The sequence below is a fragment of the Nicotiana tabacum genome, chromosome 4 (assembly GCF_000715075.1).
Source record: "Nicotiana tabacum cultivar K326 chromosome 4, ASM71507v2, whole genome shotgun sequence".
Lineage (NCBI taxonomy): Eukaryota > Viridiplantae > Streptophyta > Magnoliopsida > Solanales > Solanaceae > Nicotiana > Nicotiana tabacum.
The window spans coordinates 91,283,001-91,301,382 of record NC_134083.1 but is presented as its reverse complement, the minus strand read 5'-3'; the positions used below and the strand labels follow the sequence as shown (position 1 = coordinate 91,301,382).

General features: G+C 34.0%; 1 protein-coding gene across 1 annotated transcript; it reads right to left on the bottom strand.

Moving 5' to 3' along the window:
* Positions 1 to 10,939: 10,939 nt before the first annotated feature.
* Positions 10,940 to 13,440, bottom strand: LOC107772468 (large ribosomal subunit protein uL10). The gene is made up of 5 exons (XM_016591974.2): positions 12,847 to 13,440; positions 12,436 to 12,504; positions 11,753 to 11,851; positions 11,276 to 11,668; positions 10,940 to 11,197 (listed from the first exon to the last, which is right to left on the bottom strand). Exons 1-5 carry the CDS (start codon positions 13,102 to 13,104, stop codon positions 11,054 to 11,056), a joined length of 963 nt encoding a protein of 320 aa, XP_016447460.1. The 5' UTR covers positions 13,105 to 13,440; the 3' UTR covers positions 10,940 to 11,053.
* Positions 13,441 to 18,382: the final 4,942 nt, after the last annotated feature.

The following is an 18,382-nucleotide window of genomic DNA, read 5'->3' as shown; positions in this document are numbered from 1 at the left end:
CTGCTTATGATTCCTGCATTTTATTTATTGGACCACTAGTAAGTGTCGATGCTGACCCTCATCACTACTTCACTGGGGTTAGGCTAGATACTTACTGGGTAGGCATTGATTTACGTACTCATGCTACACTTCTGCATTAAACGTGCAGGCTCTGACAGGTTCATTTGATGGTCATCATGGCGCGTAGGCGCAACTGCTGAGGGGATTTTATGGTGAGTTGCTTTCTATGCTACGCACTGCAACCCTCAGAGTCACTATCTTATTTATTTACTTTATCCTGTCTATTTTACATTACAAACAGATGTTGTACTATTATTGCACTCTTAGCAGACGCTCATGCACTTGTGACACCGGATTTCGAGATATTTTAGTTGATATTTTACTGGATGGCACAACATTGTCACCTTTCATTTTTATATCTTACTAATTGTGTATCTATCATGATTTTATTGCGCAAATTTCTTTATTTAATAAAACTCATGATTTCAAAAGTAATGAAATGAACAATTAATTTGATAGTTCACCGTTGGCTTGCCTAACGGCGATGTTGGGCGTCATCACGACCTATAGCGAAAAATTGGGTCGTGACAATCCCCTATTCATTTCCTTATCGATTCTGGCACTTTTGATGTTGATACTTACATCAATCAACAACTCTTGGCATTAGTTGTCAATTGATGTTAGTTCTAGTTCGATTCCCATCCACCTGTCGCCGGTCAACTCACCGTTGACCGGTCAGAATCCTTCAAGTTTTGTTTAGTTCCCCCTTATTCTCTGCCTCTCCACATTATCTTAAGTCCCGTAGGTCTTTGTTCCAAGAAGACCCATCCGGTCGTCGAACCCATGATGGGTCTTCTAGGAGCAAAGACCTACGGTGGTAAGTAGCAAATTGAACGCCACATAGTGGCCATTACTTTTTCGAGTTATAGAGGTACATCTAAACCTTATTTTATTTCTCTTCTGCTTCTGTTTGCCTAACTACTTTAGAATATATTTCTGCTTTTTTTTTATGTTTAGTTGATTAATTCACATTAGGTTGCATGGTTAATTAAAATTAGGTCGTATGTTTATTTGTTAATTCAAATTAGATTGCATATTTAATTGTTAATTAAAAATAGGTCGCATGTTTATTTGTTAACTAAAATTAGTTTGCATGTTTAATTTGATAGGAGTTTCAGCATGATTAAAATAAGTTTAATTAAAGTTTTAATTGAGTGTACCTCCACTTCAATGTTTTGACAATTTGTTTAAGGTTTCAATTTTGATGAAATGGTCCAATTTGGTTTTGTGGTGTCTCAGGTCTATTTGGTAAATTTGATTGGGTCCTAGTTGTTAAAGATGGGTCTGTAGTGGTTAATTAGATAGGGAATTTTCGGGCTTAAGTAAGGATGACCCCATAAAAATAGAAATCTGAGCATTTTTCCGGGTTTTGGTTCAATTGTTGTTAAGTGTAAGGTGTTTCCTTATATTTTTGAGTAGTCTAAAGATGGAAATTATTTTAGAAATGAGGAAATTCAATTACTGTGGTCCAAACCCTCAACCTCTTCTAAAGAAGTAAGGCGCTTCGCCAGTGGTCCAGGAAGTCGTTACTGTCAAGCAGTGTCATTTATATTCATTTTATCAATATTTAGTCTTTCCATATTATATATATATATAAATATTTATTAGAGTTTTTCGATGAATTACTGTCGGGCGACACCGCTTTACATAATGGTGTGTCCGTCGCTGATCACACCCCAACGTTATAGCAAAGTCTTTAAAAGAACTATTTGTTATAAATAGAATTGTATTTAAGGTGAATGTCTATATTTTAGAAAGATTTTAGGGTTTGTAACTTGGTGGCTAAGTTACTTTTTCCCTATAAATAGAGGGGTTCTATACCATTGTAATTCATCCCAAATATAAGAAATATCTCTCTACTTTTCTTTGCAATACTCTTCTTCTCTTATTGTTTCATAACACGTTATCAACACGAAACTCTAATCAATTGAGTAGAGACTTTGGGATACGTGCATGCTGCCCAACTTGTACATAATATTGAGCATAATGATTGTCAATTGTTCCATGAACTGACTTCAGGAATAAATTCTGAATTTAAGGTAAGTATTTTACTTTATTTGTCTCTTTTAAATTCTTGAAATTCTATAATTTGATTTTAAATACAAGCAAAGACAATAAATTTTGATTATAACTCTAATGGAGTTTGTAGAAATTATAGCCACCCGAAGTGGTAAAATTTTTATGTCTTGCCATAATCAAATTCATATATGATTATGAGCACAAGAAGTGGAAACATGTCCCATTGACTTTGCTTCATTCTTATTCTCTTAAGAGAATGTGGTAGCAATATGTGATAAGTCTGAAAGAAGACAAAATTATTACCGTGAAGGTATCAATGGATGTGGGCGTGGCAAGAGACAAAATTATAATCATCACTATTGTGGAGAGAACAATAAGGATCCTCAAAATAATCATTCACTTTGTGAAAATAATATTTGTCATTGATTTGACATGAGATTTTGTAAAGCACATATAGATGATTATGGTTCATTCATGGTGTGAATGTGACAACATGTGATTTATGAATATATATTTACTAGAAAGAATATAAATGTGCTAGCGGTAGTGAATATACCATATTCATCTCTAGAAGGAGGTTGAGAGAAAATAAGAAAATAATGTCATTATTATGGCATGAATGATCATTGGTCACGTACCTATTGTACGCCAAAATATTTTGGCAATATGATTATTAAAGGACAACAGTAATGCAATAAACAAATCTTGCATATAATTTGACCTTAACCATAATGGTATAACTTTCTCTTTGAAAGAGATATTCACCATATGTATGTTGATAAATATGTGACAGTACAAAATTAATTGAGAACTCTAAAAGAGCCAATTGTACTATTTCGGAGAAATAAAATTGATTATCAATAAAGTATTGTGCTGTAGTAAGTCTCAAAGAAATTTATAGAGTTTCTAAAGTATCGGGAAAGTGATTGGTTATATTGAGACTATAAATAAAAGAAAAATTTAATATCTTCTATTACTATAACTTATAGCGGAGTAATATGTATGTGAAAAGCTACGTGCTTTATTCTCCGGTTTGTACTATATGAATAAAAGAATGCCATAATAAGGTAGAAGTTTATTGATATAAAACTCATATTAAAATAAACATGGAGTTTATTGATAATTGCACGCTCATGGTGTAAACTTGAAGTTTATCATATTGATAATTTATCTGGTTGGCATAATTAATTTAGCCATGTTACTTTAAGTATGATATGCAAAAATAAAAGAGAATTCATATGGGTAAATATTAAAGAACTACAAAGTTCTTTACGAATTCTCTTATGTTGCTTGTTCTCATTAATCAGTAGACCAATTAAAATTGGGATTGAATCCCATGAATGCTGGAAATATCAAAGGTGAATATGTGCCCATTCACCTGCCATGTATACCACATAAGATGCATCTATGAGATGGTTACATGTGCAATTATTATTAACCCGCAACCTGGTATTTGTGAGGTAACTTGCTCAATAATTTAATTTAGAGCATAATTTTTAAATTTTCTATTCAAGACAGTTCATCTTGATAAGTTAGTTTACATCACAGTTAATGTAGCAAAATAATTTATTGAGTGCCTCCATTTAATAGCTAAACTGTTGCTTATGAGGACAAAGTTATATATATCTGTTTGATATAGGCTATATATGAAAGTATATTATATTCTCCCCTCACAAGTGGTTCAGGGTCTGAAACCAAATAATTTTATCTTATTATTATTGATATGCGGTGTATATTTTGATTAATATTATAACGCACAAAGGTGGATTTCTAAAGTTGAGGAAGCAAGTTAGTTTTTCTAACATGAGAGGGAGACAAGATAAATAATTGAGAAAAAGTTACGTGGAATGAATTATCATTTCTTATACCTTGTCTGTGAAACCTCACTCTTTGTTTCTCTCTTTGTTGGTGTGTAGAAATGAGAGCCAAGGTTCTCCTTTTATAGCCAAAGCCTCACTCTCTAAAGCCTACTATATTTGACAATTTGCGCACAATTTTCCTTCTTTTTCTTCAATGTTAACAATTCATCAAAGTTAGCTATCAAACCAAAGAAATTCAACAAAGTTGGCTACCAAACAAAAAAAAATTCAACAAAGTTGGCTACCAAACCAAAGAAATTCTCAGCCAAATATTTTTCTTAGGCACATGCCTATTACTTTGGTTTTTGAATGAGATGGACCCCGTCAATCTCCCCCTCCAGTCTCATTCATCTAGAGGAGGTAGCACTGTCTTCTAGTTTGAGTGCATGCCGACAAGTTCTTTGCATAACTCCAACTTGTCTCGTGGTACCACATTGGTCAACATATCAGCAGGATTTTCACTCGTGTGAATCTTTTTGACCTGTAAAGATTCGCTCTCCACCTGCTCACGAATCCAATGATATCTCACATCTATATGCTTTGTTCTTGCATGGTACATGGAGTTCTTGCTCAAGTCTATTGCACTTTGACTGTCACAATAGACGACATACTCATTTTGATGCAATTCCAGCTTTTGAAGAAACCACTTGAGCCATACCATCTCCTTGACAGCTTCTGTAGCGGTAATGTACTCTGCCTCAGTTGTTGAAAGTGCAACACACTTCTGCAATTTAGACTGCCATGATATATCTCCCCCTGAAAAAGTAAATAGATACCTAGTAGTGGAATTTCTATTATCAGTATCACCGGCAATATCAGCATCTGTGTATCCCTTCAAGATTGGATCAAATCCTCCAAAACACAAGCAATCTCCTATAGTACCTCTTAGGTACCTGAGTATCCACTTGACTGCTTCCCAATGTTCCTTTCCAGGATTTTCAAGGAATCTGCTAACAATACCAACTGCATGAGCAATATCAGGTCTGGTGCATATCATTGCATACACCAAGCTTCCGACTGCTGAAGAATAAGGAACTCTAGCCATGTCCCCTTTCTCCTCTACTATAGTAGGACACATCTTCTTGCTCAACTTTAGATGAATAAAAAGAGGTGTGCTGACTGGCTTAGCATTCTTCATGTTGAAGCGTTCCAGTACACGTTCAATGTACTTCTCCTGAGACAACCACAACTTTCTGCTTGTTCGCTCTCGAACTATCTTCATACCCATAATTTGTTGTGCTGGGCCTAAGTCCTTCATATCAAATGACTTGGACAAATCTCCCTTCAACTTTGCGATCAGCCCCTTGTCTTGTCCTACAATTAACATGTCATCCACATACAACAACAATATAATAAAGTTATTCTCAAAAAATATTTTGAAGTATACACATGGATCAAAATAGGTCTTTATGTATGTTTGACTTTTCGTGAATGAGTCAAACTTCATGTACCAGTGCCTTGGTGCCTGCTTCAATCCATAAAGACTCTTATTCAATTTGCACACCATGTGTTTCTTTTCAGATACTTCAAATCCTTATGGCTGCTCCATATAAATCTCTTCTTCCAAATCTCCATGAAGAAATGTAGTTTTCACATCCAATTGCTCCACTTCAAGATCTAGGCTAGTTGTTAAGCTCAAAATTGTTCGAATAGAAGTCATTTTGACAATAGGTGAGAAAATTTCGTCAAAATCAATACCTTTTTTCTGTTCGAAGCCTTTAACCACCAATCGAGCTTTGTATCTGACCAGCTTGCCATTTTCATCTTTCTTGAGTTTAAAGACCCACTTACATTTGAGTGGTTTTTTGCCCTTTGGAAGTTCAACCAGCTTATACGTGCTATTTTTCTGTAGAGACTCCATCTCTTCTTGCATGGCTTTCATCTACTGGTTCTTTTCTGTATGGGACAACATCTCTTTAAGACTTTCTGGCTCCCCCTTATCACTGATGAGGACATACTCTGTGGCAAGGTACCTGCATGACTCTGCCCTTGGCCTTTCTGGTCTCCTCAGAGGTTGAGGTTGTTCTTCTCCCTGAGTGGGGTGCTCCACTTGCTCGACATCATCATCAAGTTTCTCCCCATGCTCAATAACCTCACCAGGTTGCTCTCTCTTCTCGGCAACCTCGTCGGTCCTACTTTCTGCACTTGTGGGATTGTTAGAAGTAGAAGGAATAGTAACAAGGTTAGGAATTATACCATTCTTGGCCTTCTCTGGCATATCATCAGCAGTTCCAACTTTACTTTCTCGGAAGACTACATCTCTGCTTCTGATGACCTTCTTCTTTACAGGATCCCACAATCTGTATCCGAACTCTTCATCTCCATATCCGATGAATATGCAGGGAATAGATTTATCATCCAGCTTTGTTCTCTGCTCCTTTAGTACATGTGCAAAAGCTCTGCGACCGAACACCTTCAGATGTGAGTAGGACATCTCCTTGTTGGTCCAAACTCTCTCTGGGATGTCAAACGCCAACGGAACTGATGGACTCCTATTGATTAGGTAACATGCTGTCTGAACTGCTTCACCCCAGAATGACTTAGGCAGTTTAGCCATTATGAGCATGCTTCTCACCTTCTCCACAATGGTGTGGTTCATCCTTTCGGCTACGTCATTGTGTTGTGGGGTTCTAGAAACTGTCTTTTCATGTCTGATCCCATGGCTCGAACAGTACTCTTTAAATTCTCTTGAAGTTTACTCACCTACATTGTCACTTCGGAGACGCTTTAGCTTTTGGGTAGTCTCCCCTTTCCACCATAGCATGAAACTTCTGGAAAATTTGAAATACTTGATCTTTGGTTTTTAAAATTTAAACCCATAATTTTCGTGAAGCATCAGCAATAAAAGTAACAAAATATTTGTTACCGCCCATCGATTCAATTTCTATTGGACCACAAACATCAGAATATACCAAATCAAGTATATTCAGTTTTCTTTTAGACGATGTCTAAAATGAGACTCTATGCTTCTTACCAAATAAACAGTAGTCACAAGGTTTTACTGTTGTACCTTTGGCATAAGAAATGAGTGATTTCCTGGAATGAATCATCAATCCTTCTCGCTCATATGACCCATCATTTTGTGCCACAAATCTGCAGAAATCTCATCTTGTGCCGCGTTCGATTTACCTTGGCATATTTCTGCATTTATCCTGTACAACGTGCCACGAGCAACTCCCTTTGCAATCACCAATGATCCCTTGGTGAGTCTCCACTTTTGATTTGCAAAATAGTTCTCATATCCATCTCGGTCTAAAGTAATTCCTGAGATCAAGTTCATCCGCAAATCAGGTACATGTCGCACGTCCTTTAGAACCAATGTGCATCCGACATTTGTCTTGATACAAATGTCACTGATCCCCGCAAACTTTGAGTAACTTGTGTTACCCATTCTCACAGTACCGAAATCACCTGCTACATATCTACAAAAAAGATCTCTTATCGGTGTGGCATGGTAAGATGTTGATGTATCAACCACCCATTCCGACTCTGGACCTGACAAGTGCATGCATTCCTCATCCTCATTTATAAAGAGGACAACATTATCATTATTTTGCACCATGGCGGTTGTGTTGTCATCATTCTTCTGGCCACTGCTTTCACCTTTGCCCTTCCTTGGATTTGGGCAATCTCTTTTGAAGTGACCTGGTTGATCACAATTGTAACAATTTTTGGCTCTTGATTTGGATCGGTTCTTAGACTTCCCACGAGCTCCGGATCTACCATAGTTGCATGAACTCCTTTGATAACTCCTGTGTCTACCTTCTGTGATGAGAGCTTGTCCTTGATTTTCAGGCTTTTTTCTTATCTTCTCATTGAGTAGAAGAGTTGATGTAGCATCTTTCAACTCAATGGTAGTCTTACCGTGCAGGATGGTTGTTGCCAAAATATCGTACGAAGATGGCAACGAGTTCAATAGCAAAATGGCTTTATCTTCTTCCTCGATTTTCACTCCGAGGTTGGAGAGCTCTGTGATTAGTCCGTTAAACAGATTTAAATGTGACAAAAAAATGTACCTTACTCTGGTACAATTTATTTGTTAGTATTTTGGACATGTATAGACTTTCCAACCTTATCCGAATGCCACGTGCAGTGCCTGCATCAATGACGTTATTTACCACATCATCTGATAAGTGCAACCTGATTGCACTAGCAGCCCTTTCATCCAAGTCAGCCCAATCCTTAGCTTTCATGGTATCAGGCTTTTTGGCATCAGCATCAAGTACCTTGTGTAATCCTTATTGAATGAGCAGATCCCTCATCCTTCTTTGTCATGTTGAGAAACTGTTATCTCCGTTGAATTTTGCTACCTCGTCCTTTACTACAGATATTTTTTTTTCACCAAGTATAGTACTACTAACAGTGAATAGTACTTCTGTGAACGAGCAGAACTTGTGCTCTGCTACCAGTTGTTGGGAATAAACCCCTACAAAAATAATATTCACAGTAATAAAAACAGAATAATAACGTAGTACCGAGATACGGTAATTAACAAGAATAAAAGAGTGACAATGACACCAAGATTGTTACGTGAAAAACCCTTTTGAATAAGGAAAAAATCACGGCTCCGAGACGAGCAACTGATATCACTATAGCAAGGAATTTTATACGTTGTAGATCCGAGTAAAATACTCCAAAGACCACTACAACACTCAAAAAAAATAACCCTCTTTTGATATTCTTACCTCACTACAATATCGCTCACTCTCTATTTTTCTCACAGACTATTTTCTTATACCTTGTCTGTGAAACCTCACTCTTTCTTTCTCTCTTTGTTGGTGTGTAGAAATGAGAGTCGAAGCTCTCCTTTTATAGCCGAAGTCTCACTCTCTAAAGGCTACTATATTTGACAATTTACACACACTTTTCCTTCTTTTTCTTCAATGTTGACAATTCAACAAAGTTGACTACCAAACCAAAGAAATTCTCAATCAAATATTTTTCTTAGGCACATGCCTATTACTTTGGATTTTGAATGAGATAAACCCGTCAAAGGAGGAGGGCACTTTGCTCATAGACCGCATCCATTTAGCAACTAGCAATTGTGGTGCATGTGCCAATTACGTAATTATGTTTTGTAAAAGTCTAATCTGGTATGTATTTGGCATTATTTTAGGAAACGCAAAACAGAAATTGAAATAGAAAATCTAAAGGTGTATGACAGAATGTGTGTCCTATACCTGGATTACAACGACAAATGACAATCAAATTATCTACGTAATAAATGTATTAAGTTGTACTAATCGACTCGTCAAAGGATAATTATAAGAACAATACTAATAATTAATCTTCCAAATTAATAGAATGATAGCTGAGCTGAGAATATAATTAAATAAATAAAAATATGTCCTCTCTAACTGCCACACATTATCAAAAAGAATTTTTACTTGCATGAAACAGAATCGAGCATGCATGTAAGGGGCGTGTTAAGAATATAATTAAATAAATAAAAATATATTCTCTCTAATATGTTAAGCTTTTAGATAAGATTGTCATATACTTCAATAAGCTATTTAAAAGGAAAAGAAAAAAGGCAACTCAGTCCAAAATATTACATGTTAGTTTTGTCGAGAGGCATGCATATCCTTGAAATAGCAAGATTTTGGGGGATAGTATGAGAGAGGCAACGCAATGGGCAATGGGCAATGGTGTGTCCAAAGGAGCAATCAGAAATTGAGATTGAAACAAAATCCATGCTACTGTACCTTCAGTTTCTAGGAAATACAACATATTATCAAGTCCATAGTCCGTACAGGGAAGGTTATAGCTTACCAATCAAATGTGCTCTGAAATACCAAGTCGTTCATCTATACAATCAAGATCAAGTTCAAGATTATAAGTGTGTGGCTACTAATAATCCATTCATAATATTTAACTGAATCTCAAATCCTTATTCATGATGGATAATACGAATTCAAAACCAAGTTTTCAGGCTAACTCCATCAAATTTAAGATCAAACTCAAAGTCCTTGAATCAAAATTTAACTAGGAGAATCGAAAGAGTCTCATCTGCGGAAGCTAAAATTCATCAATTAATTGAAAAGGGCACTCTCACAAGCTGTTGCAAATAAGTAGATCAATAATAAATAAGAAAAATCATCATAACAAAAATAAGAAAAGCAGTCAAGGAACTTATTTAGTGGAACGTCCCCAAATTTCATGGAGTATACTAACGCATCTAGCAAAAAAATGGAAGTGTAAAAGTCTAAGGAATTAATGTCAATTTTACTGCGAGTAATTTTCATAGTTAGTCATTCAACTTTGTGTTCATTACGCAAAAATTATTTTTTCTCTTTTTATTACGTAAAATTCATTCAACTTTGTGTTCATTACTAAAAATAAAAATTATATTGAATTAATGGGTATAGCTTGGTTGATAAATCAAGCTTTGATTTTATCATTTTTATTAAAAATATTTCATTAAGCATGATTGAGAACGCGAACTTCAGATTTGTCCACGGTAATGTTACCGATAAATTAATAATGCTACTTATATATCTTTAAAACTAATGTTAAGAAAAAATTAAATGTATGAATATATTATAAAATAATATTAAGTTATTTTAATTATAAGTAAATACTTGGGTAAAAGTATATTATATAGCATATAATATAGAAGGTGTTGCATAAATGGGATGATATATAATGTAAAGAGCATAATAGACTTTTCAGGTAAAAAGTTTGTAAAATCTGATTAAAGTAACTATTGTGATAACTAGAGCACAGTCAAATGTTTTTTGTGTAACAAAAGAAAGAAAAATGACTTTTGATTAATGAACACAAACTTGGGTAATAAAAATAGTTAAATGACCACCCATAAAAATTACTCTAAAATGGGACAGAGTGATTGCATAATCAATTGTCTTGCAGGAATTTGGTTTCGTTTCTAGAAACAGTATAAAAAATTTAGCAACATAGTATTCAAAAGCAACAAAAAATAAGTTAGATGTGCTACTAATATAAGAATCAACGAACCCATCAAGCAGCATACGGTCCAAAACTTAATTATAACAAACACTTAATAACTGAATCTAACATATTGTTCAAATACTTAAAACATAAAGGAGATAAGATCTTTTCAGGCATCAAACAAGTAAACATCACAAACAACAGACTTAATCAAACAAGCTGAAACCCATGTCATCATCAGACACTTCCGCAGGCTCCTCCTTCTCCTCCTCCTTGGCAGCAGCAGGAGCAGCACCAGACCCAGCAGCTGCAACAGGAGCAGCAACAACAGCGGCAAACTTGCTAGGATCCTGCAGCGGCAAACATAGTTGAGACAAAATAACTGCTAATACCTATATATATATTTTATATAATCATTAATAACATACCTCCAGGTATTCCTTCACTTTGTCAGCCAGAGGGAAAGAATAGTCTGTCTCAACAGCAATGGCCAAGACATTCTTGTAGGCATTGGTGAACATGTGTGGTGCAGCAGCCAAAGTTGGGTAAGAAATGGCCAATGACAAGGAGGTAACCATAGAAACTCCCATAGCAAACTTTTCAATGAGATCATCCTCAGTCAGGTCAAGAACCTCAGGACTGAAGACAGATCCATTGTCATAAACAGAGAGAACAACAAGACCATATGAGAAGGGCCTGATTCCAAGTTTGGCAAGCAGAGCAGCTTCAGAGGAACCCACTTTGTCACCCTTCTTGATGAGCTCCACAGGGGTGATAATTTCAACAGTACCCTTGTTAATCTTGGTGGGAATGTTGAGCACCTGTACAAGGATATGGTCATGTAAGGAAGAATAGCATACAGAGAACAAATGAGAAACAAGAAACTTGGTGGGAATGTTGAGCACCTGAAAGAAAGATGTCTGAGAGGGATCCAGACCAGTGTTGCCAGGAGGAACAACAACATCAACTGGTGCCACCAAACCAACACGAGCAGGTGCTCCAACCTATAAAATATAACAAGGATCAAACTTAATAACATACAAAAATATACCACGATTAAGGATGGATGACAACCTAGTAGAAATTAAAGTTAGAATCAGTCAAGAGACAATAGTCCTCAATACTTCAAAAAAGACTAACAATTTGACAAAGAAAACAGTCTCGAGTACCTTAAGTAAAAAATGTCTACTATGGTTCATCATCAATCTAGATGTTGTATAACTAGAATTAATTGACAAAAGTCAATACATAAAATATTAAGGGGACAGCATATAATACGGTAGAAATACATTGTTCCTTGACAAAGATCAAGAAATTAAAAATGAAAAGATGACCACCGTGTATAAACTCTGATTGTTACTGATAAGAAGCTGACACCAAACATGGATTACAAGTAATACTTGAAATGCATCATGTGTCCTATTTCTTGAACTTTAAAATGATTGTCAATATAACATAAAGATACAAGGACTTGAAGCAAATTTTATCATTTTAAATGTCAATGAAGTCAGATAAACCTGAATTACATGAAAAGCACAGGTATATAATTACTAGGATAAAGAGAGAATAGGCAAATTATTTCATTTACCTTGTACTTTGCAACTTCCTCGCTCACTTCCTTCAAGTCACCCTTCGTGAAGATCAATCCCACATTACCCTGTTACAAAATTGACAATAAGATTCAGTTCAGTTAATATCAGTTATTTGAGTACCATACTATACTCTGGAAAATAAAGTCATGACTAATATATCCATTGAACATATGAGAGGAATAGTTTCATGATCTTCATATGATCGATTATTTGACGCATTTCACCTAATTGGAATATTAAAAATATAGTATCTTAATATATTAACATGTTTAACTCAAACTACAATAAAAACATAAAATAGCAGGGATGCACTATTCCTTTTTACACAACAAAACAAATAAGATATCATTAATTTAGACTGTTCAAAAGATGAAAATACAAAAATAGACATGGTAAAACAGACTTACAACAAGGAGGGGAATGAGATTGAGGATGGTGTTGTTGCCGGTTTTTTCAGCGTGGACTCGAATAGTCCTCTTCATCATAGTGTTCTTTCCCATGAGAACAATGGAGTCACCTCTCAAACCCTTCCTAATGTTCTGAAGCTGTTTGGATCCAACGTTATCAGCCGCAGCCACGAGCACCTGAGTGTACTCATCCAAAAGTTGGCACATCTTTGAGTCATAAGCGATCTTCTTCTCGGCCTTAGTTGCTTTGGGTGCCATTGATAAAGTTTCAGATGTGATGCAACAAACTAACTGTATGTGAATGTACAGAAGAACTAACAAAACCCTAAAAAGTGAAAGGAAGAGATTTGGGGGTGTTACAACAAAATGAGGGCCAAGACTGGTTTCAGAGTTCAGCCAAGGCGGACAGCAACGGCGCCGTCACTTTAACCTCTTCTATTCAGATTTTGGGTTTGCTGGAAAATGAGAAGGAAAAACCCTAGTGCTGGTTTGCTATGCGGATTGATGGTTGACGCTGATCGAGAATTTATATAGTGGTCGAGGATTCGATGACCTAAATTGGACGGTTGAGATTGTTTGGATTAGAGGGGCGGTGATTTTCTTTGAAATGGGCTGGATATCTAGCTTGGGCTAATAAATATGGGGCCATCCTTCCACGATTTCCTTTTGGACATTTTTTCCTTCCTATATATTTGAAATGTATTTACTAAATTGTCCAATTTTATATATTATTCGCCCTAAATAAGTTTTTCTTATATTTTATATATAATCAATTATTAGTGCTTTGAAATTGGGGATTCTTTGCTTGGAAAATGACGTAATTGAAGGGAACGAAGTTCAAATTATCATCCCATCTAAGTAAGACTCCTTCTAGTTGTGACTTGTGTGTTACCTATTTTGCCATAATTAGCACAACTCTTTTCACTCTTTGCCATAATTACCTATTTTAAGAAAATAATAATGTATGACACAATATCATACAAATTAAAATAAATTTTATACAAAGTTAATACAAAATTTGATATATCTACACGAACATACATACTAAAAATAAATTCCATATAACTAATTATACATTATACAACTTATCTACAACTTTCATGCATGATTCTTGCCCAATTAAATATAGCTGCAATATCATACAATTTAAATACAATTTTCATATAAATTTTATACAATATGTCTTTTGTATATCCCTTCAGGGGCAGAGGTAAGGTTGCGTACATCTTACCCTCTCCAGACCCCACTTGTGAAAAATTATCGGACTTTTTGTTGTTGTTGTTGTTGTTGTATGTATTTTGTACATAATTTGTATATATTTTATATGTGGTGTGTTCTTCTACTTCTTCGAATTTCAATATGAAAATCCAGCCAAAGCTAATCTAATTTTCACCAAATACCGTCAAAATCGAGATATAAACTCCAAAGAATATTCTCAATCGTTGGCAATAACACCGAATCCAAAAAAAATTAAAATTCTGAATTTGAATTCAAAGTTACAAAATTTTTTAATGGTTGTCAACGGTGGAGAGTCAAACACCTTAAAATTTATTGATTGACAATTTCGATTCGAGCAATCCAACCAAATAATTAATATACATATACTGATAGCCCACCATCGGAACCAACAAGAAAAGGAGAAGCGCAAAAAAGCTCCAAACTCCGGCCACGGCAAAATTCAAATCGATAAAAAATTAATTCTTTTCTTCGTCATTGTTAGAGAAAATTATAGGCTTTAAAAAAAACTTGTAGAATTGGTGTAGTAAGAGGGTTGATTTCAACGAGAGGAAGAGGAAAATCCTTTTGAAATATTGGGTTTGTTTGGATAAGTAAGGAATTGTAGGAATTTTTCGGGATTTACTAAATTAAAAGGCTACAATCAAGAGATACTTATTTAAAACTAATTTGTATATAATTAGTAAATTGTATATGACCATGTAATTAAGTTAAAACTTAATTAAGGAGGGTAACTAAGTTTCATATATAGTATAGGTAGGTAAAAATTCCTTTCTTTTTTCTTTCAAACATTTACTAGGGATTCAATTCCAATAATAAATGAAAAAATTAAAACTCAAATAAATAAGGATTCTTTTTCTCCAAGAATGACATGCAAAGATCTTCTTCCATATTTTTAAGCGTGATCGGCAACATTAGATGTAAGACGGGAAGAAAATTTCATGAATGAGGTAGTAAACAAAGTGATGAATATAAATAAAATAAAATAAAATAAAATAACAAGATTTCAAAAATATAAGCAAAGATTGACCTTTTTCAATGGGTATGGTTGAAATTTATTGAAAACATATAGATGAGTTAATATACAAAGTTTAAGAAAGATTTGAGGTGATTTGGACTGATTGGTATCAAAATTCGTAGTTAAAATCGAGTTTAAAAATTTATTTTGCGACACATTTATCAAACATGCATCTCATACGTGTGTATACATGGATATATATGTGATACAAATTTAATACAATTATGATACATACGTGATATACAAATGATACATAATGTGATACACACATCATCTTTTCTATATTCATCTTATACTTCGAATATTCAACTTAACCACCTCAAAACTGTTCCAAATCGTTCCAAGACCGAGATTTAAACTCTTTAATATGTATTCAATCTATTTCAACAACACTCACTCAAAAAAAAAAAAAAATTAATATTTTTTGCTACAAATAATTAAGTAACTAATATTAGTAATATTTTATGGATTGACTAATTTTTGTACTAACGTAATTTTGGGCTGACATAACCGGTAATTTCTCATAATAAATTACATCATGCGTCCCACATTTCCCCAAATTTCACCAGGTTCTACTGCGCAAAGTTTTTTACCCTCTTTTAAAAATTGATTATATCCAATTCCAACTTTTATCCATCTAATTTAAAAAATCAGATTCCCATTAAATTAGGGAGTAGAAAGACATGTTGTTGCACATGCAACAATACACTTGTTAGTTCAAGTTGCCTTCAATTTCTTGCTCAACCTCATGTAAACGGATAGTCATTCAGGCCTTATATGAGCTTAATATTTCAACATGTTAAATAAAGAGAGTAAACAATAACTTCAACAATACAAAGTAATAACAAGAGAGTCGCTATAGTTACCACCCTAATAGCGATATCTATAACTTTATATCAAAATTCAAGATATATTTATTGCCCGACAACAAAAAAAGTTGCATAAATAAATGATATGAAAAGCAATTGTCTCAAATTCATTTGCCAAAAAAAAAAATGACAGAGATAACTAGCCAACAAAGATACACGAAAGAATCTAATGATAGAAGCATGACCAATCAATTTGATCGAGTGTACAGAGCGTATACGGGTAAAATCGGACTCATGACACTCACGTTCTCCGACAAAATAAACCAAGCTCGAGGCATGATGACAGGGGATCGAAATCGGGGCAAGAGTATCATCGAGTTATGGTTCGGAATCGGTCCTAACTTTGAACGACTTCGAAAATCATGGTCGGGCAATCAAGCACGACCGACGGAGGGCCGTTATATCTTGGACCGGCCGGATATACCTCTCGTGCTAAGGCCCGAACAGAGCTCTTACCACCGGATCCATCGAGACCACACCCTCCGGATTCGGTTCGAGCTCCAAGACCTCGGAAAAGCATTATCAAACGGTTGCACACGACAAACGAAGGCTCGTGATATCTGCGCCCGACCGGATATCACGGTACGGATCTCGGTCCGTATCGGCAATATATCAGTTTATGAATTGTAAATATTAATGAAAATCACGTAAATAATATTGAGAAAATATATTTGGGTTATAAAATAAATCATAAATTTATGAAAATGGTAAATATTAAATTGTTGATCCTATTTAGCTAACTTGGTGAAAGCAGAAATCATGTCTTATAGAATTATCCAATGTTTATGGATTGTAAATATTAATGAAAATGTGTAAAAACAAATCAAACTAAAAATATATTGGCACTTAAACCGACCACACCTTAAGAAAATAATAAACTAAATGCACGTATATTTTTGAAATTTTATTTGGAGTTATAATATAAAATTAAAGTTATATTATAGCTAGACATTTGAAGTTAGAATATATTGTGATTATCATACTTGATATTGAATTGGATTCATATGCAACGATGATAATAAAATAAAGTTAGTTCAATATGGATTTTTAATTTAAATATTATTACTTATTAAGTGTGCATATCTTATTAAGTTATACCACATATAAACGTCTTTATTTACAACTAACTTTTGAATAATCAAAAGGCACAAAGAAATTAGTAGCTTTTGATCTATTGACCACATGAATATAATAGAAAAGAATATAAACTTTTAATTAAAAGAAAGGGCTGAAACGGGAAAAGGAAAAAAGGGAGGGGGTTGTTAATGACGAATATAAACTCCAATAACAATTAGTTGTTTTGAAAAAAAGATTTTAAAATGTGAGAACTTAATTGGGAAAAAAAAATCAAATTAAGTAAAAACCAAAACCAAACTAACAAAGAAAAACCAAAACCAAACTCATTACCATTAAGTTTGTTTTGAAACAACACACACGAAATATAGTTTGGAATAGTCTTGTTATTTTACATGTTCAAATAAGGAAATAATTTATATAATGTTAGATTTTAATTGATTTAGAAACCCTAAATATTAGGATTTTCTATATGGCTCAAACAAGGTAAGATTTAATAAGTAAATTTCTTAGTTGAATTCAAAGTCTTAAATATTAGAAAAATAACTAAATGACTATTTTGTCTAATAAGAACTCTATTTTAAAAGGGTAAAAAAAGCGAACGATATTTCACTAATGGCATTCGTGCTTTTAATAAAGTAATAGATAATATAAATATAAATTTTATATTTTAAGATTAGTAATTTTGAGATTATATATTTTACAAGTATGGTATTATTTTTATACCACACTTAAAGTGAAATAACAGTCACTATATAAAAATAAAAGGGAAACTTACACAAATGTTCTAAATAAGTCTCAACTTACCAACCTCTAGCCATTAGTCATAGACTTATCAAAATTAACCAAACACATATAAAAATTAAAAAACCAAATAAATAAGGTTATTTCTCTCAAAGAACCACATGCAAAAATCACCTTTCATATTTTTAAGCATGATTAGCAACATTAGGTGCAAGACGGAAAGGAAATCTCATGGATGAGGTAGCAAATAAGGTGATGGAATACAAAAACAAAATACAATATTCCAAAAATCTAAGCAAAAAAAGAACGTTTCCAATGGGTATAATTGAAATTCATTGAAAACATATAGATAAGTCAATATACAAAATTTGAGTAAGATTAGAGGTGATTTGGACTGATTTTGCATCAAAATTCATAATTAAATCGAGTTCACATATGTGATACACAAATGATACACATTGTGATACACATATCATTTTTTTTCATGTTCAGTTTTTACTTCGAATTTTCAATTCAAACCAACTCAAAACTTCACCAAATCATCCCAAAACTGAGATTCAAGCTCCTTAAGATCTACCCAATCTATTCTAATAAC

Coding starts and splice junctions, on each gene's coding strand:
- LOC107772468 (XM_016591974.2), bottom strand. CDS start 13,104: ATGGCACCCAAAGCAACTAAGGCCGAGAAGAAGATCGCTTATGACTCA. Junction 11,852..12,435: donor AGGAAGTTGCAAAGTACAAG/GTAAATGAAATA, acceptor TATATTTTATAG/GTTGGAGCACCTGCTCGTGT. Junction 11,669..11,752: donor CTCAGACATCTTTCTTTCAG/GTGCTCAACATT, acceptor ATCCTTGTACAG/GTGCTCAACATTCCCACCAA.